This window comes from Nicotiana tabacum, chromosome 19 (genome assembly GCF_000715075.1).
Source record: "Nicotiana tabacum cultivar K326 chromosome 19, ASM71507v2, whole genome shotgun sequence".
Taxonomy (NCBI): Eukaryota; Viridiplantae; Streptophyta; class Magnoliopsida; order Solanales; family Solanaceae; genus Nicotiana; species Nicotiana tabacum.
In genome coordinates this window covers 133153328-133178915 of record NC_134098.1, presented here as the reverse complement: position 1 = coordinate 133178915, position 25588 = coordinate 133153328, and the positions used below count along the sequence as shown (strand labels likewise).

Below are 25588 nucleotides of genomic sequence, written 5' to 3'. Positions count from 1 at the left end.
TCGATATTTGAGTCCCAGTAGCACCAAGATATCTGAGAAATATTGTTGTTTTCTCATGTTATTTTCTTACGATTGTTGACTAGAATTGGACAGAGTTTGTGTTTGAACTATCAGCTATTTTGACGTATTTTTGGATATAATAAATACTTAAATGATTAATTTCAATAACTATAAGGATAATACGCTAAAGGGCACTTTATTTTACTATACTAAAGGGGCACTACATTACAAATACAAGCACTACATTAGGCCACAAGATACCACTAGAGGGAACTAAAGTAATAATTTATCTATTTTACTAGTCTTTAAGCAAATAAATAATCTAAACCAGATAAAAATAATAAATAAATTTAATCACAAAACATTCACGAAAATACATATACCACAGTAAAAAGTAACTTATTAATTTTTTTTTTAACAACTAATAATAATTTTGCTATTTTAACTATTTTTTTAGCACACTAATACCATAATCCGGATAAAAATAGAACACACTAAAAAAAAACTAATATGCATTTTTTATACGAGTTTCAACAAAAACTAAGTCGCAATACCTCGATTTAAGGTTTTTGAAAAGTTGAAGATTTGGCGATTTAGAGCCGAAACGAGCAACCCACAACGAGAGAACGCCTTAGCTGGGATGTGTGACCGAGAATCTTTACTTTTTGGGGGACGGGTGGGGTCCACTCGAGTTTTTTTGGTCGTTAATGGTGTCACGACCCAAACAGATGGACCGTGACGAGTATCCGAGTTCTACCTATCGAACACTCCTAAGCATTCGTCTAAGATATAAATATGAAATAAGTATAGGTCATGCATAAAGTCTGAAAAAAACTACTAATTCATATGAACAACCTACGGTAGGGCTAGCCGATAAGGCCACATACTAGCTAACTATACACGGCTGTCTACAGGCCTCTATTAGAGTGTATAACTGTATAAAGGATGGGACTGGGCCCCGTCATACCCATATATGTATGCAAACACATCGTACCAAAACTCAAAGCAGTTCCGGATCAAATGGAGCACACCAACTCTCGCTGATCAAGGATCTTAAGAAGGGGAACCGTCAGCTTGTCTACCTGCACCTGCGGGCATGAAATGCAACGTCCCCAAGCAAAAAGGGACGTCAGTACAAATAATGTACTGAGTATGTAAAGCATGAAAATCAGTACATAAAAGACATAGATGAAACATGGGGTAAAGAATTCCACCTGTGACTCTAAATAACTTTGTGAATCCTGAAACATTTATAATGTCATGCACGTGCGTGTAAATGTCATATCATGCATAGGTATAGGTGTACATAACATCATAAAGCCTCTGAGGGCATCCCATCGTATCATCTCGGCCACTGTGGGCAAATTATCAACGTATACCAGCTGATCAGGTGGTGGTACGTATATAACGTCTTAACCTTTTTCCGTAACCTTTTTCCATATCCTATATACATATATATACATATATACACGTATATAATACCATCTGGTCATGGGTCAATGTGTATGTATAAATGTATGAAATGCATAAGAAATACGTTAATAATATTTTTTCAGAATGTCATAAAAATAATATGCATGTCGGATAAATTTTATCAAATACGTATTTTTCTGAGACCCATGAACAGAAGATATAATAATAATTCACATGGGGAATCAAGAATATAGACACCCCTAATATTTCTATGAATAGAGTCATTTATGGAAATTGTGCATTTGCTCGTTTCGTTCGTGTCGTATAGATCATGCCAAAAGAAAGAAGGGATAGCCTTAACATACCTCAAGTCGTCAATGCAACTCAACAACAAGCTTATGACAACTAGCGCACCAACCCTATAACAAAGAAATACGTGTACAATTTAGATGGCGGTAGTATATTACGTATCTCAAACGATAACTCGATTCTAAAATAAAACGGGCAGCATTTCCCCTGATTTTACTGCTCCCTCAAGCCTACTATAGGCTAGATACAAACATAATACAATCAGCAACTCAAAACCAACCTAATTACAATCTGGGACCTTCAATACAACAAAACCCCCAAATATACCATAATACACCCAATCAGCAAGTTATCAATTAGCCTGTAACTATAACGATGAGCGACCAACCTACTACCCTACCACATGTGGCGTTTCTCCATGCCCTTTTTATCCTTCTCAACTCCATAAATCAGCAGCACAATAGACATCCCAAAAGCAACACGAAACAGCCCACAAAACAGTCCACTACAAGTCAAATAACTCGAACTCACAGCTTTCGATCACCGTCCCGTGAGGTCTAACTATTAGGAAACGAATTTGTCAACTTTTCTTAATATTTTAAAGCTTAAATAAAGAAATTAGGAATTCTATTAACTATTAAATACATTCTAAAACTCAAACTACAAAGAAAAAGAAAGGTGATATAGCGATACTACGTCGTAGGGATCGTTTTAATGTTATCGCTTCTTGATTTCGTGTCCGAGATGATAGTCTTGTTTGAAGCAATATTAGAGAGCTCAAGGACCGCTTATGGTGTCCTATGGTCAGATTCTATGTAAAAATGAATATATAGAGAGAGAGATAGAGACGAGTTAAAAAATATATATCAACTTTTGAAAAGTCAAAAGGTGCTAGCTTGGCACCCTCTAATTCGCCCATCTTCCGATACTTATATCTTTTTATCCGGATATCGTATGAATGATGGATAAGAGAGTTGAAAACTACATTCCAAGACCTTAAATTTGGTATATAATATGTCCCAAAATACCTCATATAGTACACGAAATTCATTTCTCAAAAAGCTTTGTTATAGGGCAAATTCTTAGTTGGTTTTTCCGCAACTTTAATCCGATTTTTTCCAAACTTTATGTGTTTTATCCAAACATAATATATAGTCATATTATGACTTTAAACTCATTTAAATAATGATTAACAAGTCTCATATTTATTATATGTCACCTTGGAACGCACAGGGTGTAACAATCTTCCCCTATTAGAAACATTCGTCCTCGAATGTTAAATTCCCAAATATTTAGAGAAATTTTGGCAGAGTCTCCTATGTAATGGTACCACTATCAACTTGTTAGATAGAAAACCCAACAATACAAAGCCACACAGGTCCACAATCATCAATAACACCAATGGTCTCACATTAGCAATGACAATAACTAACATAAGAATTAAGTACCATATACGTACCTAAGGCTGTGATGTCTCAGTTCGATCCTCCTCCGGAAGCGGAAACAAGTGAGGATACCTAGACTTCATGTCTTCTTCAGCTTCCCAAGTCATCTCCTCCACATTATTGTTCCTCCAAAGTACTTTAACCAAAGATATGTCTTTAGTTCTCAATCTCTGAACCTGTTTATCTAGTATAGCAATGGGAGCTTCCTCATATGATAGATGCTCTGTGACCTGAACATCGTCAACTGGAATGACTCTAGAAATATCTCCAAAACACTTATGGAGCATAGACACGTGAAAAATTGGATGTACTGACTCTAAGTTGGAAGGCAAGTCTAACTCATATGCTACCTGGCCTACTCTGCATATGATCTTATAAGGTCCAATGTACCGAGGGCTAAGCTTTCCTTTCTTACCGAATCTCATAATGCCTTTCATCAATGATACCTTTAGGAATACCCAGTCATCTACCTGAAACTCCAAGTCTCGTCGTCGATTATCTCCATATGACTTCTGATGACTCTGAGCTACTAATAGCCTTTCCCGTATAAGCTTAATCTTCTCAACTGCCTGTTGTACCAACTCTGGTCCTACTAATTTAGTTTCCCCAACCTCGAACCATCCGATAGGTGACCTACACTTTCGTCCTTAAAGAGCTTCGTATGGGGCCATCTGAATGCTGGAATGATAACTATTATCAATAAGTGGAAGATGATCATCCCAGTTACCCTTGAAGTCTATCACACAAGCCCGTAGCATATCCTCTAGTGTCTGAATAGTACGCTCAGCCTGACTGTCTGTTTGGGGATAAAATATTGTACTAAGACTTATTTGAGTCCCCAATCCTTTTTGGAAGGACCTCCAGAAATTAGCTATAAATTGAGCACCTCTATCTGAGATAATAGATATAGGGACACTATGAAGTCGTATTATCTCCTTAATGTAAATCCTTACATAATCCTCTGCTGAATACGTAGTCCTGACAGGCAGAAAATGGGCTGATTTTGTAAGTCTATCAATAATAACCCAAATAGAATCGAACTAACGCTGGATACGAGGTCAGCCTATGATGAAATCCATGTTAATCACTTCCTATTTCCAAGTCGGAATCTCTATAGCCTGCAATAATCCACCGGGTTTCTGATGCTCAATATTAACTTGCTGACAATTTAGGCTCTGAGCAACAAACTCTGCTATATCCTTCTTCATTCCGTCCCACCAGTATATTCCCCCGATATCATGATACATCTTCATCGCTCCTAGATGAATGGAATAACGAGAATAGTAAGCTTCTCCCATAACCTGCTGGCGCAACCCTGGTACATTTGGAACACATAATCGACCTCAATATCTGAGGACTCCATCTCCTGTAATCTCCAATGATGTCTTATCCTTTTGAGGGGTTGTATCTCTGTAGTGAGCTAGCACATGATTTTCATACTGGCATTCCTTCACTTCAGTTACTAGAGAGGATGTTGCCGTATCATGAATAGTAACTTCGGTACCACCTGAATCTAATATTTGAACTCCAAGATTAGCTAGCCGATGAATCTCACAAGCTATCTCACTCTTCTCTGGTTGTAAATATGATAAGCTACCCATAGATCTATAGCTGAGGGCGTTGGCTACTACATTCGTCATTCCTGGATGGTATAAAATACCAACATCATAGTCTTTAAGTAGCTCCAACCATCGCCTCTAACGTAAATTCAATTCCTTTTGCTTGAATATATACTGAAGGCTCTTATGGTCCGTATAGATATCAACATGAATGCTATACAAATAGTGCCTCCACATCTTTAGTGCATGAATCACCGCGGCTAACTCTAAATCGTGGGTCGGGTAATTCTTCTCGTGGTTTCTTAGTTGTCTAGAAGCATAAGCGATAACCTTACCATGCTGCATAAATACACAACCTAATCTAACGCCCGAAGCGTCACATTAGATAGCATAACCATCGGTCCCTTCTGGAAGTGTCAGAACCGGTACTGAAGTCAATCTGTCCTTCAATGCCTAGCAATTCCGCTCACAAGCATCAGTCCACTGAAACTTGGTTACCTTCTGAATCAACTTTGTCAATGGTGCTGAAAGGGAAGAAAACCCCCTACAAATCTCATGTAATAACCTGCCAAACCCAGGAAGCTACGAACCTTTGTCGGTGTCGTGGTCTAGGCCAAGTCTTCACTGCCTCAATCTTCTGTATATCGACCCGAATACCCTCACCCGAAATAATATGACTAAGGAAGGCTACATAATTCAACCAGAATTCACATTTAAAGAATTTTGCATACAACTTCCTTTCTTATAGATCTCTGAGCACAGTACGCAAATGATCTGCATGTTCAACCTCTGAACGAGAATAAACCAAAATATCATCAATTCCATGAATACCGCTGGGGCATTAGTCAAACCGAATGACATAACACGAAACTCAAAGTGTCCGTATCTGGTCCTGAATGTTGTCTTCGGAATATCCTTTTCTCTAGCCCTTACCTGATGGTACCCCGACCTCAAGTCTATCTTTGAGAAACACCTGGCTCCCTGCAACTAATCAAATAAATCATCAATCCTCGGGAGTGGGTACTTATTCTTGATCGTCGCCTTATTCAACTGTCTGTAATCAATACACAACTGCAAGGAACCATCTTTCTTTCTCACAAATAACACAGGTGCTCCACACGGTGATGTACTAGGTGTGATAAATCCTTTTTCAAGCAAATCCCTCAGTTTTTCTTTCAACTCTCTCAGCTCTGCAAGTGCCATTCTATAAGGAGGAATAGATATCGGCTGAGTATATGGTAATGTGTCAATAGCAAACTCAATCTCTCGCTCTGGCGGAAGGCCTGAAAGTTCATCGGGAAACTCATTAACCACCGAAATAGATTGAAGGGTCGGTGACTCTGCTTTCATATCTTGTACCCGAACTAAGTGATAAATATAGCCCTTTATGATCATCTTCCTTGCCTTGAGATAGGAAATAAACTAACCTCTTGGCGATGAAGTATTACCTTTCCACTCTAGAATTGGCTCCCCTGGAAACTGGAACCGAACCATCTTTGATCTACAATCAATGTTAGCATAACAAGAAGCCAACCAATCCATACCCATTATAACATCAAATTCTACCATATCTAGCTCAATCAGGTCCGCTACTGTAGAACGACTATGAACTCCTACTATACAATCTCTATACACCCGTCTAGCTATCACTGGATCCCCAATAGGTGTAGACACCTCAAAAGGTTTAATCAACTCAGGTTTTATCCCAAACTTGCTAGCAACCAATGGAGTGACATACGATAAGGTGGAACCTGGATCAATCAATGCATATACATCATATGAAGAGATTGATAATATATTTTTAACAACATCAGGTGACGACTCTTCATCCTGACGACTCCACTTCTGCCTCTACCACGACCGGTCGGTTCCTGTGATCCTTGCCCAGGGGGCGTACTGATGATGACGAACCAGCTATAGATCCTGTTGGTTGAACTATACCTGCACCACCTCTTGTCGTACAATCTCTCATAACGTGGCCTGGATAACCACAAGTATAACAAACACCCAACCCCACGAGGCACTGCCCGACATGATGCTTACCACATTGAGCACATCGTGGCAAGAGTGGCCTTATCTGACTTGACTCACCCCTATACTGAGAACGAGAGGCCCTGGAACTCTAACTGGGCCCTGAATATGTGGAATGATCAAATATCCTACCGAAAATCTGAGGGGGTGCACTAGCTGATGGTTGAGCTGGATACCTCGGGTACTGCTATCTCTGACCCCCTCGAAATTCACCAGAAGGACCTGAAGATCTCGGTCTCTTACTCTAGCCCCTATCATGCTCACGATCGGCCTTCTGCTTCTGCTTACACTCCTCTACACCCTGAGCATATGCCTGAATACGAGAAATATCAATGCCTGGATGAAGTGAGACCGACATACAGTCATTGAGCAGGTGCGGCTCCAACCCCATCACGAACCGGTGAACCCTATCCTCCATCTTAGCTACAATAGTGGGAGCATACCTAGCCAAAGAATCAAACTGAAGGTTGTACTCCCAAACACTCATACCTTGTCGAAGGGTCAAGAACCTATCAACTCTGGCCCGTCTAAGCTCTGGTGGAAAATAATGACGATGAAAAGCCTTTGTAAAATCCTGCCATACTGCTGGAAGGGCATCTCACCTCTGGACAACTCCCAAGACTCGTACCAATTAATTGCAATATCCTGAAGTCTATAGGAAGCTAGCTCAACTGACTCAGTCGCAGTGGCCTTCATTACCCTCAAAGTCCTCTGCATCCTATCGATAAATACCTGAGGGTCCTCATTTGGATATGCTCCAGTGAATATCGGAGGGTCCAAATTAATGAAATCACGAACCCTCATACTAATGGCCCTATCTGCATGACCTATACCAACCTCCTGGGGTCGAGCTTGTGCAGACACTAATCGAGTCAATAACTGAATAGCATCTCTCATCTCTTGACCCGATGTATCTGGATGAGGAGCTGGGGGTACTGGAGCGGGTGCTGGAGTTGGTGCCCCTCGGATCTCCTCTGGAGAGGGAAGGGTATGTGAAGTCTGAGATAAAGTCTAACTATGCGGCTCTCCCCGAGACCTGGTAACTCGTGGCGCTCTACTTGTAGTCTCATCATCCACGGACTTGCCCTTCTGGGCGGCTGTAGCCTTCTTGGCATCGCTGAAAACATAACATGTTGTTAGGAAAATGAATTCTTATATCGCACGATCTAAGATAAGAAAGAAAAGTAACCATCCTAAATATCTTGTAGCCTCATGTCTATAAGTGTGGTGCACAACACACCCATAAACAAGACTCTACTAGACATGGTCTGTAGACAATCCTAGGACAGAACTACTCTGATACTACTTTTTTTCACGACCCAAACCGATGGGCCATGACGAGTGCCCAAGTTCTACCTATCGAATACCCCTAAGCATTCGTCTAAGATATAAACATGAAATAAGTGTAAGTTATGCATAAAGTCTGAAAATAAACTACTAATTCATATGAACAGCCTACATGAGAAAATATGCCCAAAAAACATATATATACGAAATACGGTAGGGCTAGCCGACAAGGCCACATACTAGCTAATTATACATGACTGTCTATAGACCTCTATTAGAGTGTACAACTGTATAAAGGACGGAACTGGGCCCTGTCGTACCCATATATGTATCCGGGACCTTCAATACAACAAAACCCCCAAATATACCATAATACACCCAATTAACAAGTTATCAATTAGCGTGTAACTACAATAACGAGCAACTAACTTACTACCCTATCACATGTGGCGTTTCTCCACGCCCCTTTTATTCTTCCCAACTCCATAAATCAGCATCACAATAGACATCCCAAAAGCAACACGAAACAGCCCACAAAATAGTCCACTACAAGTCAAATAACTCGAACTCACGGCTTCCGATCACCGTCCCGTGAGGTCTGACTATTAGGAAATGAATTTGTCAACTTTTCTTGATATTTTAAAGCTTAAATACAGAAATTAGGAATTTTATTAACTATTAAATACATTCCAAAACTCAAACTACAAAGAAAAAGAGAGGCGATATAGCGATACTTACGTCGTAGAGATCGTTTTAATGTTATCGCTTCTTCATTTCGTGTGCGGGATGATAGTCTTGTTTGAAGCAATATTAGAGAGCTCAAGGACCGTTTACGGTGTCCTCTGGTCAGATGTTATGTAAAAATGAAGAGAGAGACGAGTTAAAAAATATATATCAACTTTTGAAAAGTCAAAAGGTGCTAGCTTGGCACCCTCTGATTCGCCCATTTTTCGACGCTTATAACCTTTTATCCGGATATCGTATGAACGAACGGTTAAGGGCATTGGAAACCACATTCCAAGACTTTCAATTTGGTATATAATATGTCCCAAAAAGACCTCATATAGCACACGAAATTTATTTCTCAAAAAGCTCTGTTATAGGGCAAGTTCTTAGTTGGTTTTTTCGTAACTTTAATCCGATTTTCCCCAAACTTTATGTGTTTTATCCAAACATCATATATAGTCATATTATGACTTTAAACTCATTTAAATCATGATTAACAAGTCTCATATTCATTATACGTCACCTTGGGACGTACAAGGTGTAACAGAAAGTACGGTTTCAGCTTCCTAAGGCGCTTAGCAAAGCGAGTGCCAGTATTTCTAGGTGAGGGTATCTAGTTTCGGCCTCGTCTAGGGTCCTGCTAACATAGATTGGAAATTGCATACCTTCCTCTTCTTGGATCAGGACTCCACTAACCGCTATGTCAAATTCAAGTGTATCGCCCTTTTAAAAGACGATATACCTTAACGGGCAAACGATCGTTAAAGTATGTATTTTGGTCACTAACTATTTTTTCCAGCTATTTTTATATCTTCAGTCCAAAAATAAATTAAATAAAATATTTCTCCAAAATGGCTGACGATCCAATTGCCAACTAACCTAATCGTCCAAAATTATAGTAATATAAAATATCACAGTTGTTATCTCATGATTGCAAGTACCAAATAATTGAACCCCTGTGACCCTTGCCAACGCCCAGTCAAATCTCATATTATTGGAGGATTACACGTAAATCACATGTTACGAGATTTATACATTTTTCTTTGCGGATACGGATCTCTTTAAACCAAAACTTGAATTACTAAGGGTACGTAGAAATTCCTCAAGAAACGAATACGTAATTAATTTCCTTGCTTTTCCACAGTGTAAAACCTGTTCTAGGATGCAGAACGTTGTTCTTTTGTCTGCTACTAAAATTTTAGCCGCCATTTATTTCCCACGAAAAAAACATTCAAAAGCATAATTTTTCCTACCCGTAATGGTTTTGTTTGTAGATACTCAGTAAGGTTTAGGGAAAATTGGCTGATGAACTAATTAATACCTCTCATGAACGGTCCAACCAAATAATTTATTCCAACGATCATTGTCTCTACAGGATAAATGATGAAGGAGAATATATATTCAGAAAAACTGGTCGAAATCGATCGGAATTTGAGAAAAAACGACTGATTTCCGACCGCTTTTAATTAGTCGGAAAAATGATGGTCGCTAAGGTGTTGCGATCGAAATCGGTCAAAATTTTCCGACCGAAAACGGTCGGTTATTTCAATGCGTTGACTGACAGCCAAATTACATATACCGCCCGAAATCGGTCGGAATTTTAAATATATAATAATTTTAGAAATCTTCCAGATATATATTTTTTTGTATCGCATGTATACTCCCCAGCTCGAGATATCACAGCATCATAATATTATATCTTATTACTAATTAGTACTAGTATATATCTTCTTATTACTATATTACTAATTAGTACTAGTATATATTATCATTATTATTTTATTGAATTCTAATTCTAAATATAGAATATTAAATCTTATTACTAAGCACTAACTACAACCCTTCCTATATTTGCTTATTTTTTGTTAGTCCACGGTTGTTGGACTCTATGGCATCAAAGCAACTTATAAGATGGAAAGGCTCACAACTTTCGGCCGATGTGGGACAATAGCATAATTTCAAATTTTTCGACCAAAATCGGTCGGAAATTTTGAAAACTTTTAATAAAAAATTATTTTTCCATGAAAAACCCCACTACTTCTCTTCCCATGGAATATTTATTTACTAATCTATCCATTTTATTATTTGTTTGTTTGTTTCTTTTTTATGAAAAAAGAGTGCATTAAATAAGGATTCCATAAATCAATAAAAAATTAGTTCAAGTGAGTAAAATTATGATGACATTTTAATGTAAAAATATGCTTAGTTATTTTTTCTAAAATTTCATTTATAATCCTGAAATAACACATTAATTGTTTTATATAAAAATATATATTAACTAACCGGAATTAAATATATCGTACATTGATTAAGTAATTGGTAAGAATTAATTTTGATATTTAATATATATATATATATATATATATATATATATATATATATATATATATATATATATATATAGTGTGTGTGTGTGTGAATTTATTTTTAAATTCATTATATTTCTATGTGGGCTATATAAGATGTATATATAGTATATATACTAAGTGTATATTATATATGCTATATTCGATATATATATATATATATATATATATATATATATATAATCGATATAAGACATATAGTATAATATAGTATAGTATAGTATAGTGTATATATATAAGCTATATTCGATAACCTATAAGTGTATAGTATATAAGCTATATAAGATGTATATATAGTATAGTATAGTATAGTATAATATAGTATATATATAGTATAGTATAGTATATATACTAAGTGTATAATATATAACCTATATATATATATATATATATATATATATATATATATATATATCAATTAAGTATTAAATATTATTTATTTAAAAGCTATTTATATAAAGGTTGAAAAAAAAAACCGACCTACTTCGGTCGGTACTTTCACTAAATTTATATTTTAATTATTTTAAAATTGTATTTTTGACCGAACTCGGTCGAAAAAATTTAATTAAAACTTATTCCGATTGGTAAATTATATATATATACTTTTTGTTATATTAAAAACCAATTGCTTTGGCCGGGAAAGCATAATTTCAAATTTACCGACCGAAATCGGTCGGTATATTTGAAAAATTTTATTTAAAAATTATTTTTATAAATAATATACAAGTATGACCAGGTCTTGGTTAAATATTGATCAATTTCCGACCGAAATCGGTTGGAATTGTTATATATCTATTGTGGGACTACTATTGTCTTTGACAAAAATATTTTCTTTGACTTTTGCGACCAATTTACTTAATTTTCGACTGATTTCGGTTGGGTTTTTTTTCGACCGATTTCGTTCGGTATTCTGTAGACGAATTTTGACAGTTTTCTAGTAGTGTCTACATGATAAATGATGAAGGAGAATATATATGTACATATGTTAATGTAAAAAGGAATCAACTCCAATCATTCTCAATTTGGTAAAAGGCCAAATATACCCATGTACTTTCGAAAAAGGTTTAAATATACCTTTCGTTATACTACGTGTCTAAATATATCCCTACCGCTATACTTTCGGTTCAAATATACCCCTCATTTAAACGGAGGGACGCATGTCATCGTCCTGTTGGTCAATTCTAAATATCTCCTAATTAATTAAAAAAACACATACCCCTACCCGAAATATTTGTAAAAATTGCTTTAAAAAAACTGAAAAATATTTTTAAAAAAAAACTGAAGAAAAACAAATCAACAAAATATCGTTTTTTAAAAACTAATGCATCTATAGTCCAATGCTTTAGGAAAGTATTTTTTTTCAGTTTTTAAAATAAAATCTTTTTTTCCAGTTTTTTACAAAAAATAATTGCTTTAAAAAAAACTGAAAATAATTGTTTTTGTAAAAACTGGAAAAAAATCAACAAAATATTTTTATTTTTTTAAAACTAATGCACTTGTAGTCCACTGCTTTAGGAAAGTCTTTTTTCAGTTTTTAAAATAATTTTTTTCAGTTTTTACAAAAAAAAATTGCTTTAAAAAAAACTGAAAAATACTTTTTTTAAAAAACTGAAAAAAAGACTTTCCTAAAGCAGTGGACTACATGTGCATTAGTTTTAAAAAAACGAAAATATTTTGTTGAATGTGTTTTTCCAGTTTTTATAAAAAAATATTTTTCAGTTTCAATTTTTTTAAAGCAATTTTTACAATATTTCGGGTATGAGTATGTGTCTTTTTAATTAATTAGGAGATATTTAGAATTGACCAACAGGACGATGGCACGTGTCCCTCCGTTTAAATAAGGAGTATATTGGAACCCAAAATATAGCGGTATAAGTATATTTGAACTCATAGTATAACGAATAGTATATATAAATCTTTTTCGAAAGTATAAGGGTATATTTGGCCCTTTACCGTTCTCAATTCCCGCTATTTGCCACTTTTTGTTTTAAAATGGAAATACCAGTTTCTCTACAGTAGGACAAAGCTATGCGACAAGCATTTTCATATTTTTGAAAAAATCACTTTAGCTGTGTGGCTGGCATTTTCTACGCGGTTCCCATCAATTCTGTTTATCTCAAACCTAACAATCTTGATCAAGCCCTTGAAAGTTGACTATTAGGGTTATAACTCAATTAGAATTCAGGAGAATTTAGCCACCATGCTATATTGTTACTGTTGAAGGATAATATAGTATGAAGGAATTAGGCCAAAAAAATAAAAGAAAAAAAAGGAATGATCACACAAATAAAATAAGATTTGGTTAGGTTGAATATAGATGTGTCTCACCACCCTTTGTCTCTTTGCTTTTTTCGATTTATAAAAATGGCCACCATAGTGGTTTTAATTTAATTTAATTTTCGTAGACTTAATATACGTTTTTCTTTTCATGTGAGCTAAATTGATCCGGTAAATAAAATAGAAATTTTTTTGTACGATGGATATACTGTCTCACTCTTTATCTCTTGTCCTTTTCAATTAATAAAGATGCACCTTGGTGGCTTTTATTTAAGTTTTGTTGTACACTTAATAATCACAACATACAGCTAGCATAAAAAAAATCACAAGATAAATTGATCATAGATAGGGGTGGGCATAAAATCCGAAAAACTAAATTCCGAACCGGACCGAATTAATTCGGTATTTCGGTTTCGATTTTTTAGGTATTTCGGTCTAATTCGGTATTACATTTTTCGATATTTCGGTATAACGGTACGGTCATCGGTATTAGGATCTTGAAATTTCGGCATAGCGAAATACCGAATTTTTAAAGACCTTTAAATTGGACCTATATCTATACATACTGCCCAGAATCCCAGCCCAACCCAATAAGGCCCAGCGCCCTAGCCCAACCCTTATCTCTAGTCTTTCATTCAATTAGGGATTAGGGAATTTAGAAAAGGGGATAGTTTCAGAAAGTCAGAAACGGCAAACGACGATAGTTTCAGCCTTTCAGCCAGAACGAAGACTTCAAACTTCAAAGAGAACGGTTGTTGTGAGAATACTAAGAGATCGGCTACTGTGACTTCAAAGAATCAAAGGTATATTTCTAGTTTCTTCAAAGGTATCATGTTTTTATTAATAAATTTTCGGCGGTGACCTTAATCTCCGGTGGTGACCTTAATCTCCTCCGACGTTAAATAAAAGTTTCTGACGTTAACCAAATCGAAAAGCATTCTCTCCATCCATTCCTTTGATTTTTTTTTCTGTCTCTGAATATCCAATTTGATTGTCATATCCAATTTGCATCTTGGCTTGAATCTTGAATAGGTTTGATATTTTGGGCATTTGAGTCGTATACATTGATTTTCTTTTTACTTGTTTATACTTAAAGTGATCAACGAATTCTGAATCTTAAAGTGTTTTATCGAATAATCTTGGTTTGCTTGATTGGGGAATGAATGGATTATTAGTTTCATTAGACCCATTCTGAAGTCCTTTCTTAATTACTGAAGTTAAGTTTCAATTTTTTTTTTTGTAAAATATCCACTAATGAAGGCTTCATCTCTCTCTTAGATTTTCTTTTTATTTAGGACTAAGTTACATATACTGCCTACTTTGGTGTTAACTTTTTAATATATAATTATTATAATTAATTTGGATATAACAAACTATCACTCTATTTTCATGTTACAATATCAAGTATGCTATAAAGACAAATTTAATTTGATTATATAATTATTTTACACGGCTTACCAATGTACAAGACTTAAATTCTTTTATCTTATCATTTCATTTCCAACATTGTAGAAAAAAATCTATTAAGGATATTAGAGATTCATTTAAGCAATAGCAACTAGTAGCAACTCGAATGAAGTTATGAAATATAAGTCTTAATTTGTGTTTATATTTGTTTTAATTTTGTATAGATGGCAGATGAAAGTAGAGTAAGTGATGCCGGTTCAACTGAAATTTTACCTATTACTGAAGATAGCAACACCAACACAATTGATACTCAAGATTCTAAGAAAAAAAAAGCCATGCAACCTAGATCCGATGTTCGGAATTATTTTGATAAATTTGAGGTAAATGGGGTTGGTAAAGCAAGGTGTAGATATTGTAAGCAAGCTTATGCTGCTAATTCATCTAGGAATGGAACAATAGGATTGAAAAATCATTTGACTAGATGCAAAGAATACCCACTTAACATTGATAAAGATAATAGTCAAACAAAGATAAATTTTCAATCTTGCCAAAATGATGGAGGATCACTTTGAAAATTTGATCAAGAAGTGGTTAGGAGGGCCTTAATTGAGATGATAGTTATTGATGAACTACCATTTAGCTTTGTAGAAAAGGAAGGCTTTATGAAGTTTATGAGAATAACTCAACCACTATTTCGTCTTCCTTCTCGTAGAACAATAACAAGGGATTGTTATGAAGTTTACGGTGAATTGAAGCAAAATCTAAGAAGGTCTTTTAGAGAAGCACAACCAAAAATTTGCCTCACAACAGACACATGGACTTCATTGCAAAGAATAAATTATATGTGTTTGACAGCCCACTTCATTGATAGGGATTGGAAGTTGTATAAAAGAATACTAAATGTTTGCCCTATCACTAGTCATAAGGGTGAAGAGATGGCTAAAGCTATTTCTAATTGTTTGCTTGAATGAAAATTAGACAATGTGTTCATTATTACCGTGGACAATGCTTCTTCAAATGATGTCACAGTCAAAGAATTGTCTAAAAAGTTAGATATGTGAAAAACTAATACGATGAGTGATAAACATCTTCATGTGAGATGCATGGCTCATATACTAAATCTAATTGCGCAAGATGGTTTGAAAGAAATTGATGCTTCTATCATACATGCTAGAAATATTGTGAGGTATGTAAGATATTTGCCTGCAAGGACCTTAAAGTTTAAACAGTGTTGTACACATGTAAAGGTAGAATGTACCAAAATATTGTGTTTGGATGTTCCTACTAGGTGGAATTCCACCTATTTGATGTTGGATACGGCACAAAACTTTGAAAAAGCCTTTAATAAGTTTCATCTTTTTGATGATGGATTTTCTGCTTATCAATGTTTTCATCTTTGTGAAGATGGTAGTAGTGCAGGTCCTCTTGAATCTGATGATTGGGTGAATGTGAGGATTGTGATAGTGTTTCTTGCAAGATTTCATGAGCTCACCAAAAAAGTTTCAGGTTCACGTTATGTCACTTGTAATTCTCATTTTGAGGATGTATCTGAACTTTATTGTCATTTAAAAATATGTTTAATTAGTGAGGATGAGCATTTGAAAAAAATAGCTGAGAGGATGCAAGAAAAGTTCAAGAAGTATTGGGGTGAGTCTGAAAAGATGAATAAAATAATTTTTATTGCTTCCGTCTTGGATCCACGTAACAAATTTGAATATGTTAGCCTTGCACTTGAAGAGCTTTTTGGGGAGGAAAAAGGGAAGATAATAAATGTTGAGGTGTATGCTTATATGAATTCTTTGTTTGAAGAGTATCTAAAAAAGTATTCAACTGGATCTTGCCCTTAATCTCTATCTAGTTCTACTTCATCTAATAACGCATCTAATACATCTAGTGGGAGTGTTATAACTGCATCATTAATAAGGACAAAGCTTCACTTGAAGAAACAAAAGGAAGACAATGGAAGTGGGGGTGCTAAATCGGAGTTGGATAAATACATTAGTAAAGAACAAGAGCCTTTTAGTGAAGAATTTGATATCTTAAGTTGGTGAAAAACACATGCTCCTAGATTTTCTATTCTTTCGGAGTTGGCTCGTGATATGTTGGCCATTCCAATTTCTAGTGTGGCGTCGGAATGTGCGTTTAGCACCGGTGGCCGTATTCTTGATTCATTTAGGAGTTCATTGACTCCTAAATATGTGCAAGCTCTTGTTTGTGTTCAAGATTGGCTTAGAGAAGAGAAGAATCCTATTAGTGTTGAAGAAGACTTGGAGTATCTTGAGGAACTCGAGCTTGGTAAGCTTTAATATTTTGTGTGTATTTTAGTTCAAAATAATATATCATACTTGTTTATTTGTATGACATATTTGGTCGAATTATGTTTAGATATGAAAAATAATAGAAGTACTACTAGCATTGTTTGATGTATAGTTGCAACTTGCAACTTGAGTGGTAAGTTTAATACTCTATTTGTTTGGTGATATACTTTTGTAGTTTTGTTTTATTATCATCAAAAACTAATATTCTAACTTATGATTTATCTTTCTTTTTTTTAGGTTCAAGTGCAATCATGCCCCGTGCTCCTTAAGTACGCTATCATATTTGGAAACATTTTGAGGTGAAAGAAGACAATGGAGAAGTTCGCAAAGTAGAGTGCAAACATTGTGGTCGAGTCTATAATGTTCATCCAAAGAGGGATGGCACATATAGTTTAAGGAAGCATATTAGGTGTTGTCTTGAGCGTCTTCCTGGAATCCATATTTAAGAATTAAGACTAAGTTGATTCGAGACTATTAGTGTAAACTTGAATTGAGGGATGCCCTCTCTGTTTTTTTGTTGCACTATGTTTGATTCTGATGCTACTGTTAGAGTCTGCTGTTACTGTTGTGTTCTCTAAGCTTATGCATGTAGTGTCTTAAATTAGTATGCTGCTTTCTTTTCTTGACTGTATTTATGGTTCTGTGTTTATGGTTTTGCATGTCTTAAATCTGTCTTAAATGTTGTATTTATGGTTCTGCACTTGACATCAAAGTCGATCGTCAATGTGTGGCATCAAAGATCTTTGAATGTTGTGTTTATGGTTTTAAACTGAATTGTGAATTCATTGTGAACCACTGAATCAATTTCATAGATTGTTAGATGAAATGGATCGAAATGAATTTTCACCCGATTTTCATGCAGTTAACATCCTGCTTCATGTTCTTGGTAAAGGAGACAAACCGCTAGGAGAAGGCTGTCAGTGAATTGTGAATTCATTGTGTTGTAAGTTGTCGGGCGTCATAAGCTTATTTAGCGATTATTAAATCGAAACCGTACCGAACCAAAATAAAAAATACCGAACCGTATCGAAATAATTTGGTACGGTATTTGGTATACACAACTGATAAACCGAATACCGAACCGAAATTTTTAAATACCGAACCGAAATAACGAATGCCCACCCTAATCATAGAAGTAACATTGCTTCTTAATTACTATATGTAACACACCTAGCTTGCAGCTATATATAATTGCTGAATTACTGGCTAGAGATTTGATAGCTAAAATGGTGGGCGTTTTTCTAATCAGATGAAGCAATTTTCAATACCTTGAGGTTGAGGAATGCTATTGGCCTATTGGGATTGAAGTTGTCGGTTTAGAGGTCCTTGCACATTGTGATTTGGTGTGTATAGGAAGGATTAGTGGTTTAGTTTATTCTGATATGGTGTGTATAGGAAGAATTAGTGGTTTAGGTTTATTCCTATATAAAATATAATTTAGCAACGACTGTTTTCACGAGGAGGAAATTGACCAAATCTAAATTTTGCACATCTTGGGATACATATAAAAACTCAAATCACAAATTTCATAGTTTGCTGGCAATTCCTGAAAATGATACTTTGCTCTTTCTATTTCAAGAAAAAGACAAAGAAGTAAAGCGAGTCTGGGAAGACATAAAATGCACGACTTCAACTAATCTATCATTTTAATTTTATCATATGCTTCCGACGAGAATAACACTTATTAGAATTTAGAAAGCAATATAAGACAGTTAAAATACATAGTTGAAAGTAGTACCAATTGTACTACATCTCATCTATAAACTTAGGGATCGTTTGGTAGGGCGTATAAGAATAATGTTATATAAGAATAATGCTAAATAAGGTGCATTAGTAATGCAGGGGTTAGTAATGCATGAGTTAGTAATGCAAGTATTAGTTATACAGAGATTATTTCTTATGCATTATTTGGTGTGGTGTATTAAAAATTAAAATGCATTGCATAATTTTTAAGAAATTTAATTGTTTACAAAAATGCCATGCATATTCTTTAACTTGAGGGACTTTAAGGATAATTTTGTCTTTAACCATGCTAATGCATGCATTAATAGCCTTTATATTGCTAATGCCATGATTTTCTATGCATTAGCTATGCATATGATAATACCAAATAGAGTGTATAACTAATGTTTGTATTAATTATACATAGGTTGAAAATGTGTACCAAACAAAGCATTACTAATACACAAAGGTAATGCATGCATTATTTTCTCTAACACACTCTACCAAACGACCTCTTAGGGTGTTAATAGAGAAAAATATAGACATACTTGTCTATTAATTATTTATTTATTTATACAACGCCTCCTTTCACGTTACACACATGCGTGGGATTGATCACTCTTTACAAAACATGTAAACACAACTTTTGATAATTATTAATAGTGACACTTCATTTGTATTATTTTAAATTTTAAATTTCTACTATTTGTTTATTTGTTTCTGCAACAAAATAACACTTGATCCAAGCGGACTACCGTGTGGCTTACTTGTGACATAAAATATAGTCAAAAATTTGCCCCTATACCAAGCTCAGTTACTCCTTTAAAAGATTATAAAAAGAGAAGTCCTAAACAAAATCAAAAGAGAAGTTCTTAGACAATTCAAAAAAATAAAACATAAAACAAAGATTTGTTAAAACATATGGGAAAAAAATAAAGGGCAGAATAGCCTAGTAAACCCTTATACTTATTTCGGTTTGTCATCTCGATCCATGTATTTCATGAAATTTCATTCGAACACTTATACTCGATCAAAATGAATAGTTTAAACCCCTCCTTATATACGTGAGTCTCAGCCCTGACATAACACATCAGATCCATGTCAGATGCATATATCCATATCATCATCTTCTTCTTTGCAACTAAATTATCTTTCTCCTCCACGCCCATTTAGTACTTTCAAATATTCTCTCTATTTTCAGAACCTCCACGAAATTCTCCACGAAATTCACCAAAAAATTCATTTGCTTCAACGTCTTCTTCTCTCTTTTTCTCACCATAATTATTGCTTGTGAAACTATTAGATTTAATTTTTCTGTTTAAGGAAATGGTTGCAGAAACAATAAGGCACCAAAGATCCCAACCTTTTTTCTCAAACCATAGTTTTTTTCATCCAAAGAGATACAATCTGATTGCTATCATCATTGTCATCTTGACTTTCGTCGGAGCAAGTGTTTACAAGCAAAATCAGACGTTTGCTCACGAATGACTTAATCGCCGTTCTCCGCAAACTCATCCGTCAGAGCCAATGCCTCTTAGCTCTCAACGTCAGTCGTTCAATGATTCAATCCACAAATTCTTTATTTTCGAATTTCTTTATGACTCGTTAAAATTTGTATTTCCTTCAAGTAAACTCCCAATTTAAAGAAGAGGGAAAAAGCCCTAATTGTTATATCCACTGCAGTTCTCATTTACGTCCTTCATATGAAATATGGTGGTAGTCTTGATGGAGGAGAGGTACGAGGTAGAAGGCAGCGGGTGGGGGGTGATGGGTAGCGTAACTTTATGGGTTATTTTCCCTTTTACTTTTATTTGTTCTATTTTTCTTTTTCTTTTTTATTTATTATATTTGACTTTTGCGTTTTAAAAAAATTACGTTATAAGTTCACGCTCTCTTTGCGCGTGCATACTATCCAATTCATACTACTCAGCAATGCCACATAAGTTTGGTTAACGGTTAGAGAGGTTTAAAATATTCATTTTGATCGAGCACAAGCGTTTGAATGAAACTTCATGAAATATAGGGATTTAAACCTGAAAAAGTAAAGGAGTCTATTAGGCTATTATGCCTAAAGAGCTAGTGAAACCGAGTAAGAATATGACTGACACGTCAACACTGAAGTGCTGGTCATGAGTCTTGACTAGATCTTAAGTCATGTGCTTTGACAAGTCTTGCGAGAATTTAATTTGGACAAAAAGAAAAGAAAAACGTGCTATTGCAGGAGTCGGAGGGCATCAAAATTCAGTTGATGAATAGGAGAATATTTATTTCATTTGCACCTACTCAATTAATCTAACTTTAAAATTAACAAATTAAAAGTTAATTTGTTCTAACTAATATTATAGTTACTAAATTATCCTTGATAATAATTATTAAAGTTATGACTCCAATAAATTTGGGGATTGTGGGTACTTAATACTAAGGGTAGAAAATAATAAATCTATTTTCATTTGCTAAAAGGGCAAGTAAAAATAAAAGTTATTTTTAATACAATGGACTAGTAAAAAAGAACAGAGGGAGTTTAAGAGTTAATATAAACACCATGTGCCATGCATCTAGTTATTGATCTAGTCGAGTGACGAATTTCAAGTAAGACATTTTGGGTTTTGAAATTAGTATATTAGTTCTATTTATGCTTGTTTTTTTTACTATATGCAGGAGTCATTTCAGAAACACGGTATTGTATTAAATAAGTGGTTGGATCTAAATCGCGTAAACCCCTAATATGAATTATTAATTTTCAAATGAAGTTAAAGCGAGGTTAGTTTAGCCCTCACCCCCACCTAACATAACCCAACCTGACCCTCCGTACAAGTGAAAGAGTACCCTAGAAAACCAAGCACCTTCTCTCCTTTGTGTGCTTATATATATATATGTGCACTTCTATGTAAAGTTCCTAACAGAAATTTAAGGAGTATTTCATTCATCTACTACTTATTATTGATTCCAAAATTATCATTAACTCAGTAATTAGAGTGTGAATTAAAGAGAGGAATTCTTATAAGAGAAAGATATATATAATGGGAAAAGAGATAGTGAAAGCTGAGGAGATCACTGCCTTCAACTGGTCATCAGATTCATCATCTACGACATCATCCTCACCTGATGAGGAAATTACAAGGATGCCTTTGTTAGCATTAAATCATGTTTCGTTTGTTTGCAAGTCTGTTTCCAAAAGTGTTCAATTCTATGAGCAAGTTTTTGGATTTGTCCTCATCCAGAGGCCCTCTTCCTTTGACTTTGATGGAGCTTGGTATATATATACGCCCTTCTCCAACACACACACACACATCCGATTTCTACCCTCTTGAAATTCTTTCTAAACATTTATCACAATAAACTTTAAAAAACATAGAATAATTAATTTGTTTATTTGTTATTTTTTCAGGTTGTTCAACCATGGAATTGGAATACATTTATTAGGAAAAGAAGATGCAGCGTCAAAGAAGGGAAAGATAAACCCAAAAGACAATCACATTTCATTCCAATGCTCGGATATGGACCTCATAATTGAGAGATTGGAAGAGTTGAAGATTGAGTATGTAACAGCAACTGTGAAAGAAGGTAGAGTCACTGTAGATCAACTCTTCTTCCACGACCCAGATGGAAACATGATTGAGATTTGCAATTGCCAAAATATTCCAATTCTTCCACTTTCTTCTTGCCCTCTCAAGAAGTTCAACAAATATCCAACCTTCAAACAAACCATGCCAAATTCTTTTTACGGTATGCGTGTCTTGTCTTGTTTCATTATCTTTCTCCTAAAATGACTTTAATTAACTAATATACGCAAAGTAATTTGTATACATATACGCTATTATAATAAGTTGAATTAGTCACTGAAAAAATAGTACGACAATTAAGTAACATGGTAGAACATATTGAAATTCACTAATTGTGTAGAATTTCTTTATGCTACTGTATCAGTCTGTATATCAATTAAATTATTTTTTTTAAAAAGGTTGTTTTAAAACGAGGACAAGCTTTTTACCCAAACGGCCTATTAAGTTTGATTAATTCAACAGCAATGGAAGGAGGGGAATTAGACGTTAACCTTGTAGTTTTAGTAACATTATTCTAATTTTTGTGTGTTTGAAAATGCAGGGAATGGAACCAGTAAAATGAATTGCTTAGGAGAAATGGAATATCTGATGATGGAGAACTTAGCAATGAACATGATTGACATTTCATTCTGAATATTATGCATATCTTGTACGGGAATTCTTGATGTTGTTGCCTAGTTCAATGAAATAAATACACAAATTTCACTTGTTAAGATAATAGAGGCTCATTGTACTATTGATAGTTACTTCATAGATTAATCAAACCAGTTTATAAGAGGATATGAGGGTTTGAATCTCTCTCTATATATATATTGCAAACTATATATATACATACTAATTTAATAACAAAATATTTAATATTGGAGTGAAAATAATGATAAGCAAAACTTAGAATGAAAATAAGAAAAAATTTTATACAGTCTACCCAACTTATTTGTGTGATGCATGAAAATTGACAATTAATTAAAAAAGTGGTAGTCATATCGTTTTAGTGAAATTCAACAATATGTGAATAATTCAATAAGGCATTTGGGGAGTTTATTGATGTAAGATTTCTTCATTTACCGAGTTAGTTAAATCGCATTCATCATTTTCTGGAATTAAATTTTTTTATTAATTATTTTTATAACTCAAATATATTCTTTGATAATATGTATGTGATCTTTAAAAGAATATGTGCAACGAAGACCCTTAATGACATATTGTTCGTCTTTTTATCCTTTAAATATAGAGTTCACGTCGAATAAAATAGTCATTTAATTAATTTTTAAAGTATTTTAGATATTGAATTCAACTAAAACTTTCATTTTTGAACTATTATATAGAAACCCTAATATTTAGGATATTAATATTAACAAAAAAATTACATGTATAATTTAATCTATATCTATATAATTATATAAATCAGGGGCATATCAGTATGACGTGGCACATCTCCTGTGACAGGGTTTTCATTTATCTATTTTCTTACTTCTTTGTCTTTACAAACTAAGAAAAATAGTGAAAAAAACTGTTCCGTCTTTTAAAACTACTTTCGTTCGCAGCGTAGTCGCTTCAAAAGGCACGTCTCTTATTTGGTTTTTGACGTCCATCTAAAACAATACAGTGTTTATTCTTAAGATGATGGTAAAAATGATAATCTCTCTCTCGACTCATCGTCTGGTTTTCCATTTCTTCAGATAAGTCTCCTAAACGCTTCAACCAATTGATAGTACTAAGGATAAGTTACTATTCAATGCCATTGTTTGAATGGAATGGTGTTGCAGAAATGTATGTACGATTTTTTCCGCCGATCATCCATTGGGTTCATTTGGATGTGCTACTTTCTGATATTTTGGGCCATCAAGAATCCTTGCTCTATATTTCCATTGCAGACCAGTGGGCAGTGTTCTCTATGATTTATTTGGTAGTCCAAATGCTAATTTATCTACTGAATAAGGAAAATTCTCAACTTATTATTAACATTATAACTTGTGTGTTTTGATAAATATTGTTCCAACGACGTTTTCCATGTTGCTAACTATGCATATTGGAGTAATAAGATTGACAGGAATTGTGGTAAAATTGGGTTACTAAGTCCTACGGAAGTAGTATGATCAAATGTGGGCTTTCAAGGAGTAAATATCACTTTTGTGTCATTGGATGCCTTGGGTTCATTGCTTGATCACGCCCATGTTTTCCAGTTATGTCTTCTACGCCACAGTAAATCCCCTCTTTCTTTTTTAAAACCCAGCCTCTAATTATCATGTCCTTCCTCTTCTTTCTTGCACTTCTCCTCTTTTTTTTCTTTCTCCCAGTCTACTAAGGTAAATCTCCTCTTTCCGTTTTTGAATTGTTTTTGTTCTCTTTCATGTGTGGTTGGTGTATCGTGTAGTGTATCTCTATATTCCCTATTCTCGATTTTCTGCTTGATTTTAGGTTGTTGCAGCAATTAATCAACTTTGCATCTTTTAGTTATTATATTGCTCACTTTGTGAGAGTGAATTAATCTTGAATAGAATATAAAATAATTTCATTCTTACATGGGGTTCTTTGAAAATTAGATGATGAGGTCTAAGAAACAAATTAAAAGCTTTCTCGCTCTTCCAGGAGATGAAAGCAACAATATCGGTGAGTTTATTATTGTTCATGAATCATTTTACTAAATTTCCGTAGACTGAAGTCAAGATGTCTAATGACTCATCGTCTGTTATAATACATGATTTTTTCAATGGATAAAAAAGGTTATAGATCATGCACACCAAACTTTTTTTGAATAATTGTCACAATAAACTATTTATTTTACAATTAACAATATATTGCTGTACTTTTTAACTATTAACATTATATTTCTTTTTTCTGAAAGATGCAATACTAAATATTCTCAAGTTTCCATAGATGTGATGCATATAAAAAGCATACAAATACGGATTGAATATTTAAGAAATGAACAAGTATAATGGAGAAGCGAAATATATAAAGGAATTCTATTCTACCAGATAATTCATGCACAAAATGATTACAAATATATTTGGGCATGTACAATTACTATTTTATTGCATTGACGACTTTTGAATGACATTATTACAAAATAAATCGTTTTAAATGCCAGTTATTGTTAATGCCAAATAGCCAAAAAGGTGCTGATTTATATGTTTTGTATTTTCTTTTCTGTATTGATTTCAT

At 34.3% G+C, this 25588-nt stretch overlaps 2 protein-coding genes across 2 annotated transcripts; both read left to right on the top strand.

Moving 5' to 3' along the window:
- The first annotated feature begins 13500 nt into the window (after positions 1–13500).
- LOC107758956 (uncharacterized) lies at positions 13501–17612 on the top strand. Its single transcript, XM_075239367.1, has 5 exons — positions 13501–13515; positions 14041–14216; positions 16943–17115; positions 17206–17271; positions 17376–17612. Exons 1-4 carry the CDS (start codon positions 13501–13503, stop codon positions 17241–17243), a joined length of 402 nt encoding a protein of 133 aa, XP_075095468.1. The 3' UTR covers positions 17244–17271; positions 17376–17612.
- A 4133-nt stretch (positions 17613–21745) lies between these two features.
- On the top strand, positions 21746–23141 carry LOC107758958 (glyoxylase I 4-like). Its single transcript, XM_016576805.2, has 3 exons — positions 21746–22113; positions 22249–22586; positions 22965–23141. Exons 1-3 carry the CDS (start codon positions 21881–21883, stop codon positions 23054–23056), a joined length of 663 nt encoding a protein of 220 aa, XP_016432291.1. The 5' UTR covers positions 21746–21880; the 3' UTR covers positions 23057–23141.
- The last annotated feature ends 2447 nt before the right edge of the window (positions 23142–25588 follow it).

Excerpts from the sequence above, each read along its gene's own strand:
- LOC107758958 (XM_016576805.2), top strand. The coding sequence starts at position 21,881 with ATGGGAAAAGAGATAGTGAAAGCTGAGGAGATCACTGCCTTCAACTGG. Across the intron at positions 22,114-22,248 it reads TTTGACTTTGATGGAGCTTG|GTTGTTCAACCATGGAATTG; the intron begins GTATATATATAC and ends TTATTTTTTCAG. Across the intron at positions 22,587-22,964 it reads CATGCCAAATTCTTTTTACG|GGAATGGAACCAGTAAAATG; the intron begins GTATGCGTGTCT and ends TTGAAAATGCAG.
- LOC107758956 (XM_075239367.1), top strand. Across the intron at positions 14,217-16,942 it reads GTGACTTCAAAGAATCAAAG|TGTGGCGTCGGAATGTGCGT; the intron begins GTATATTTCTAG and ends TCCAATTTCTAG. Across the intron at positions 17,116-17,205 it reads TCTTGAGGAACTCGAGCTTG|ATATGAAAAATAATAGAAGT; the intron begins GTAAGCTTTAAT and ends AATTATGTTTAG.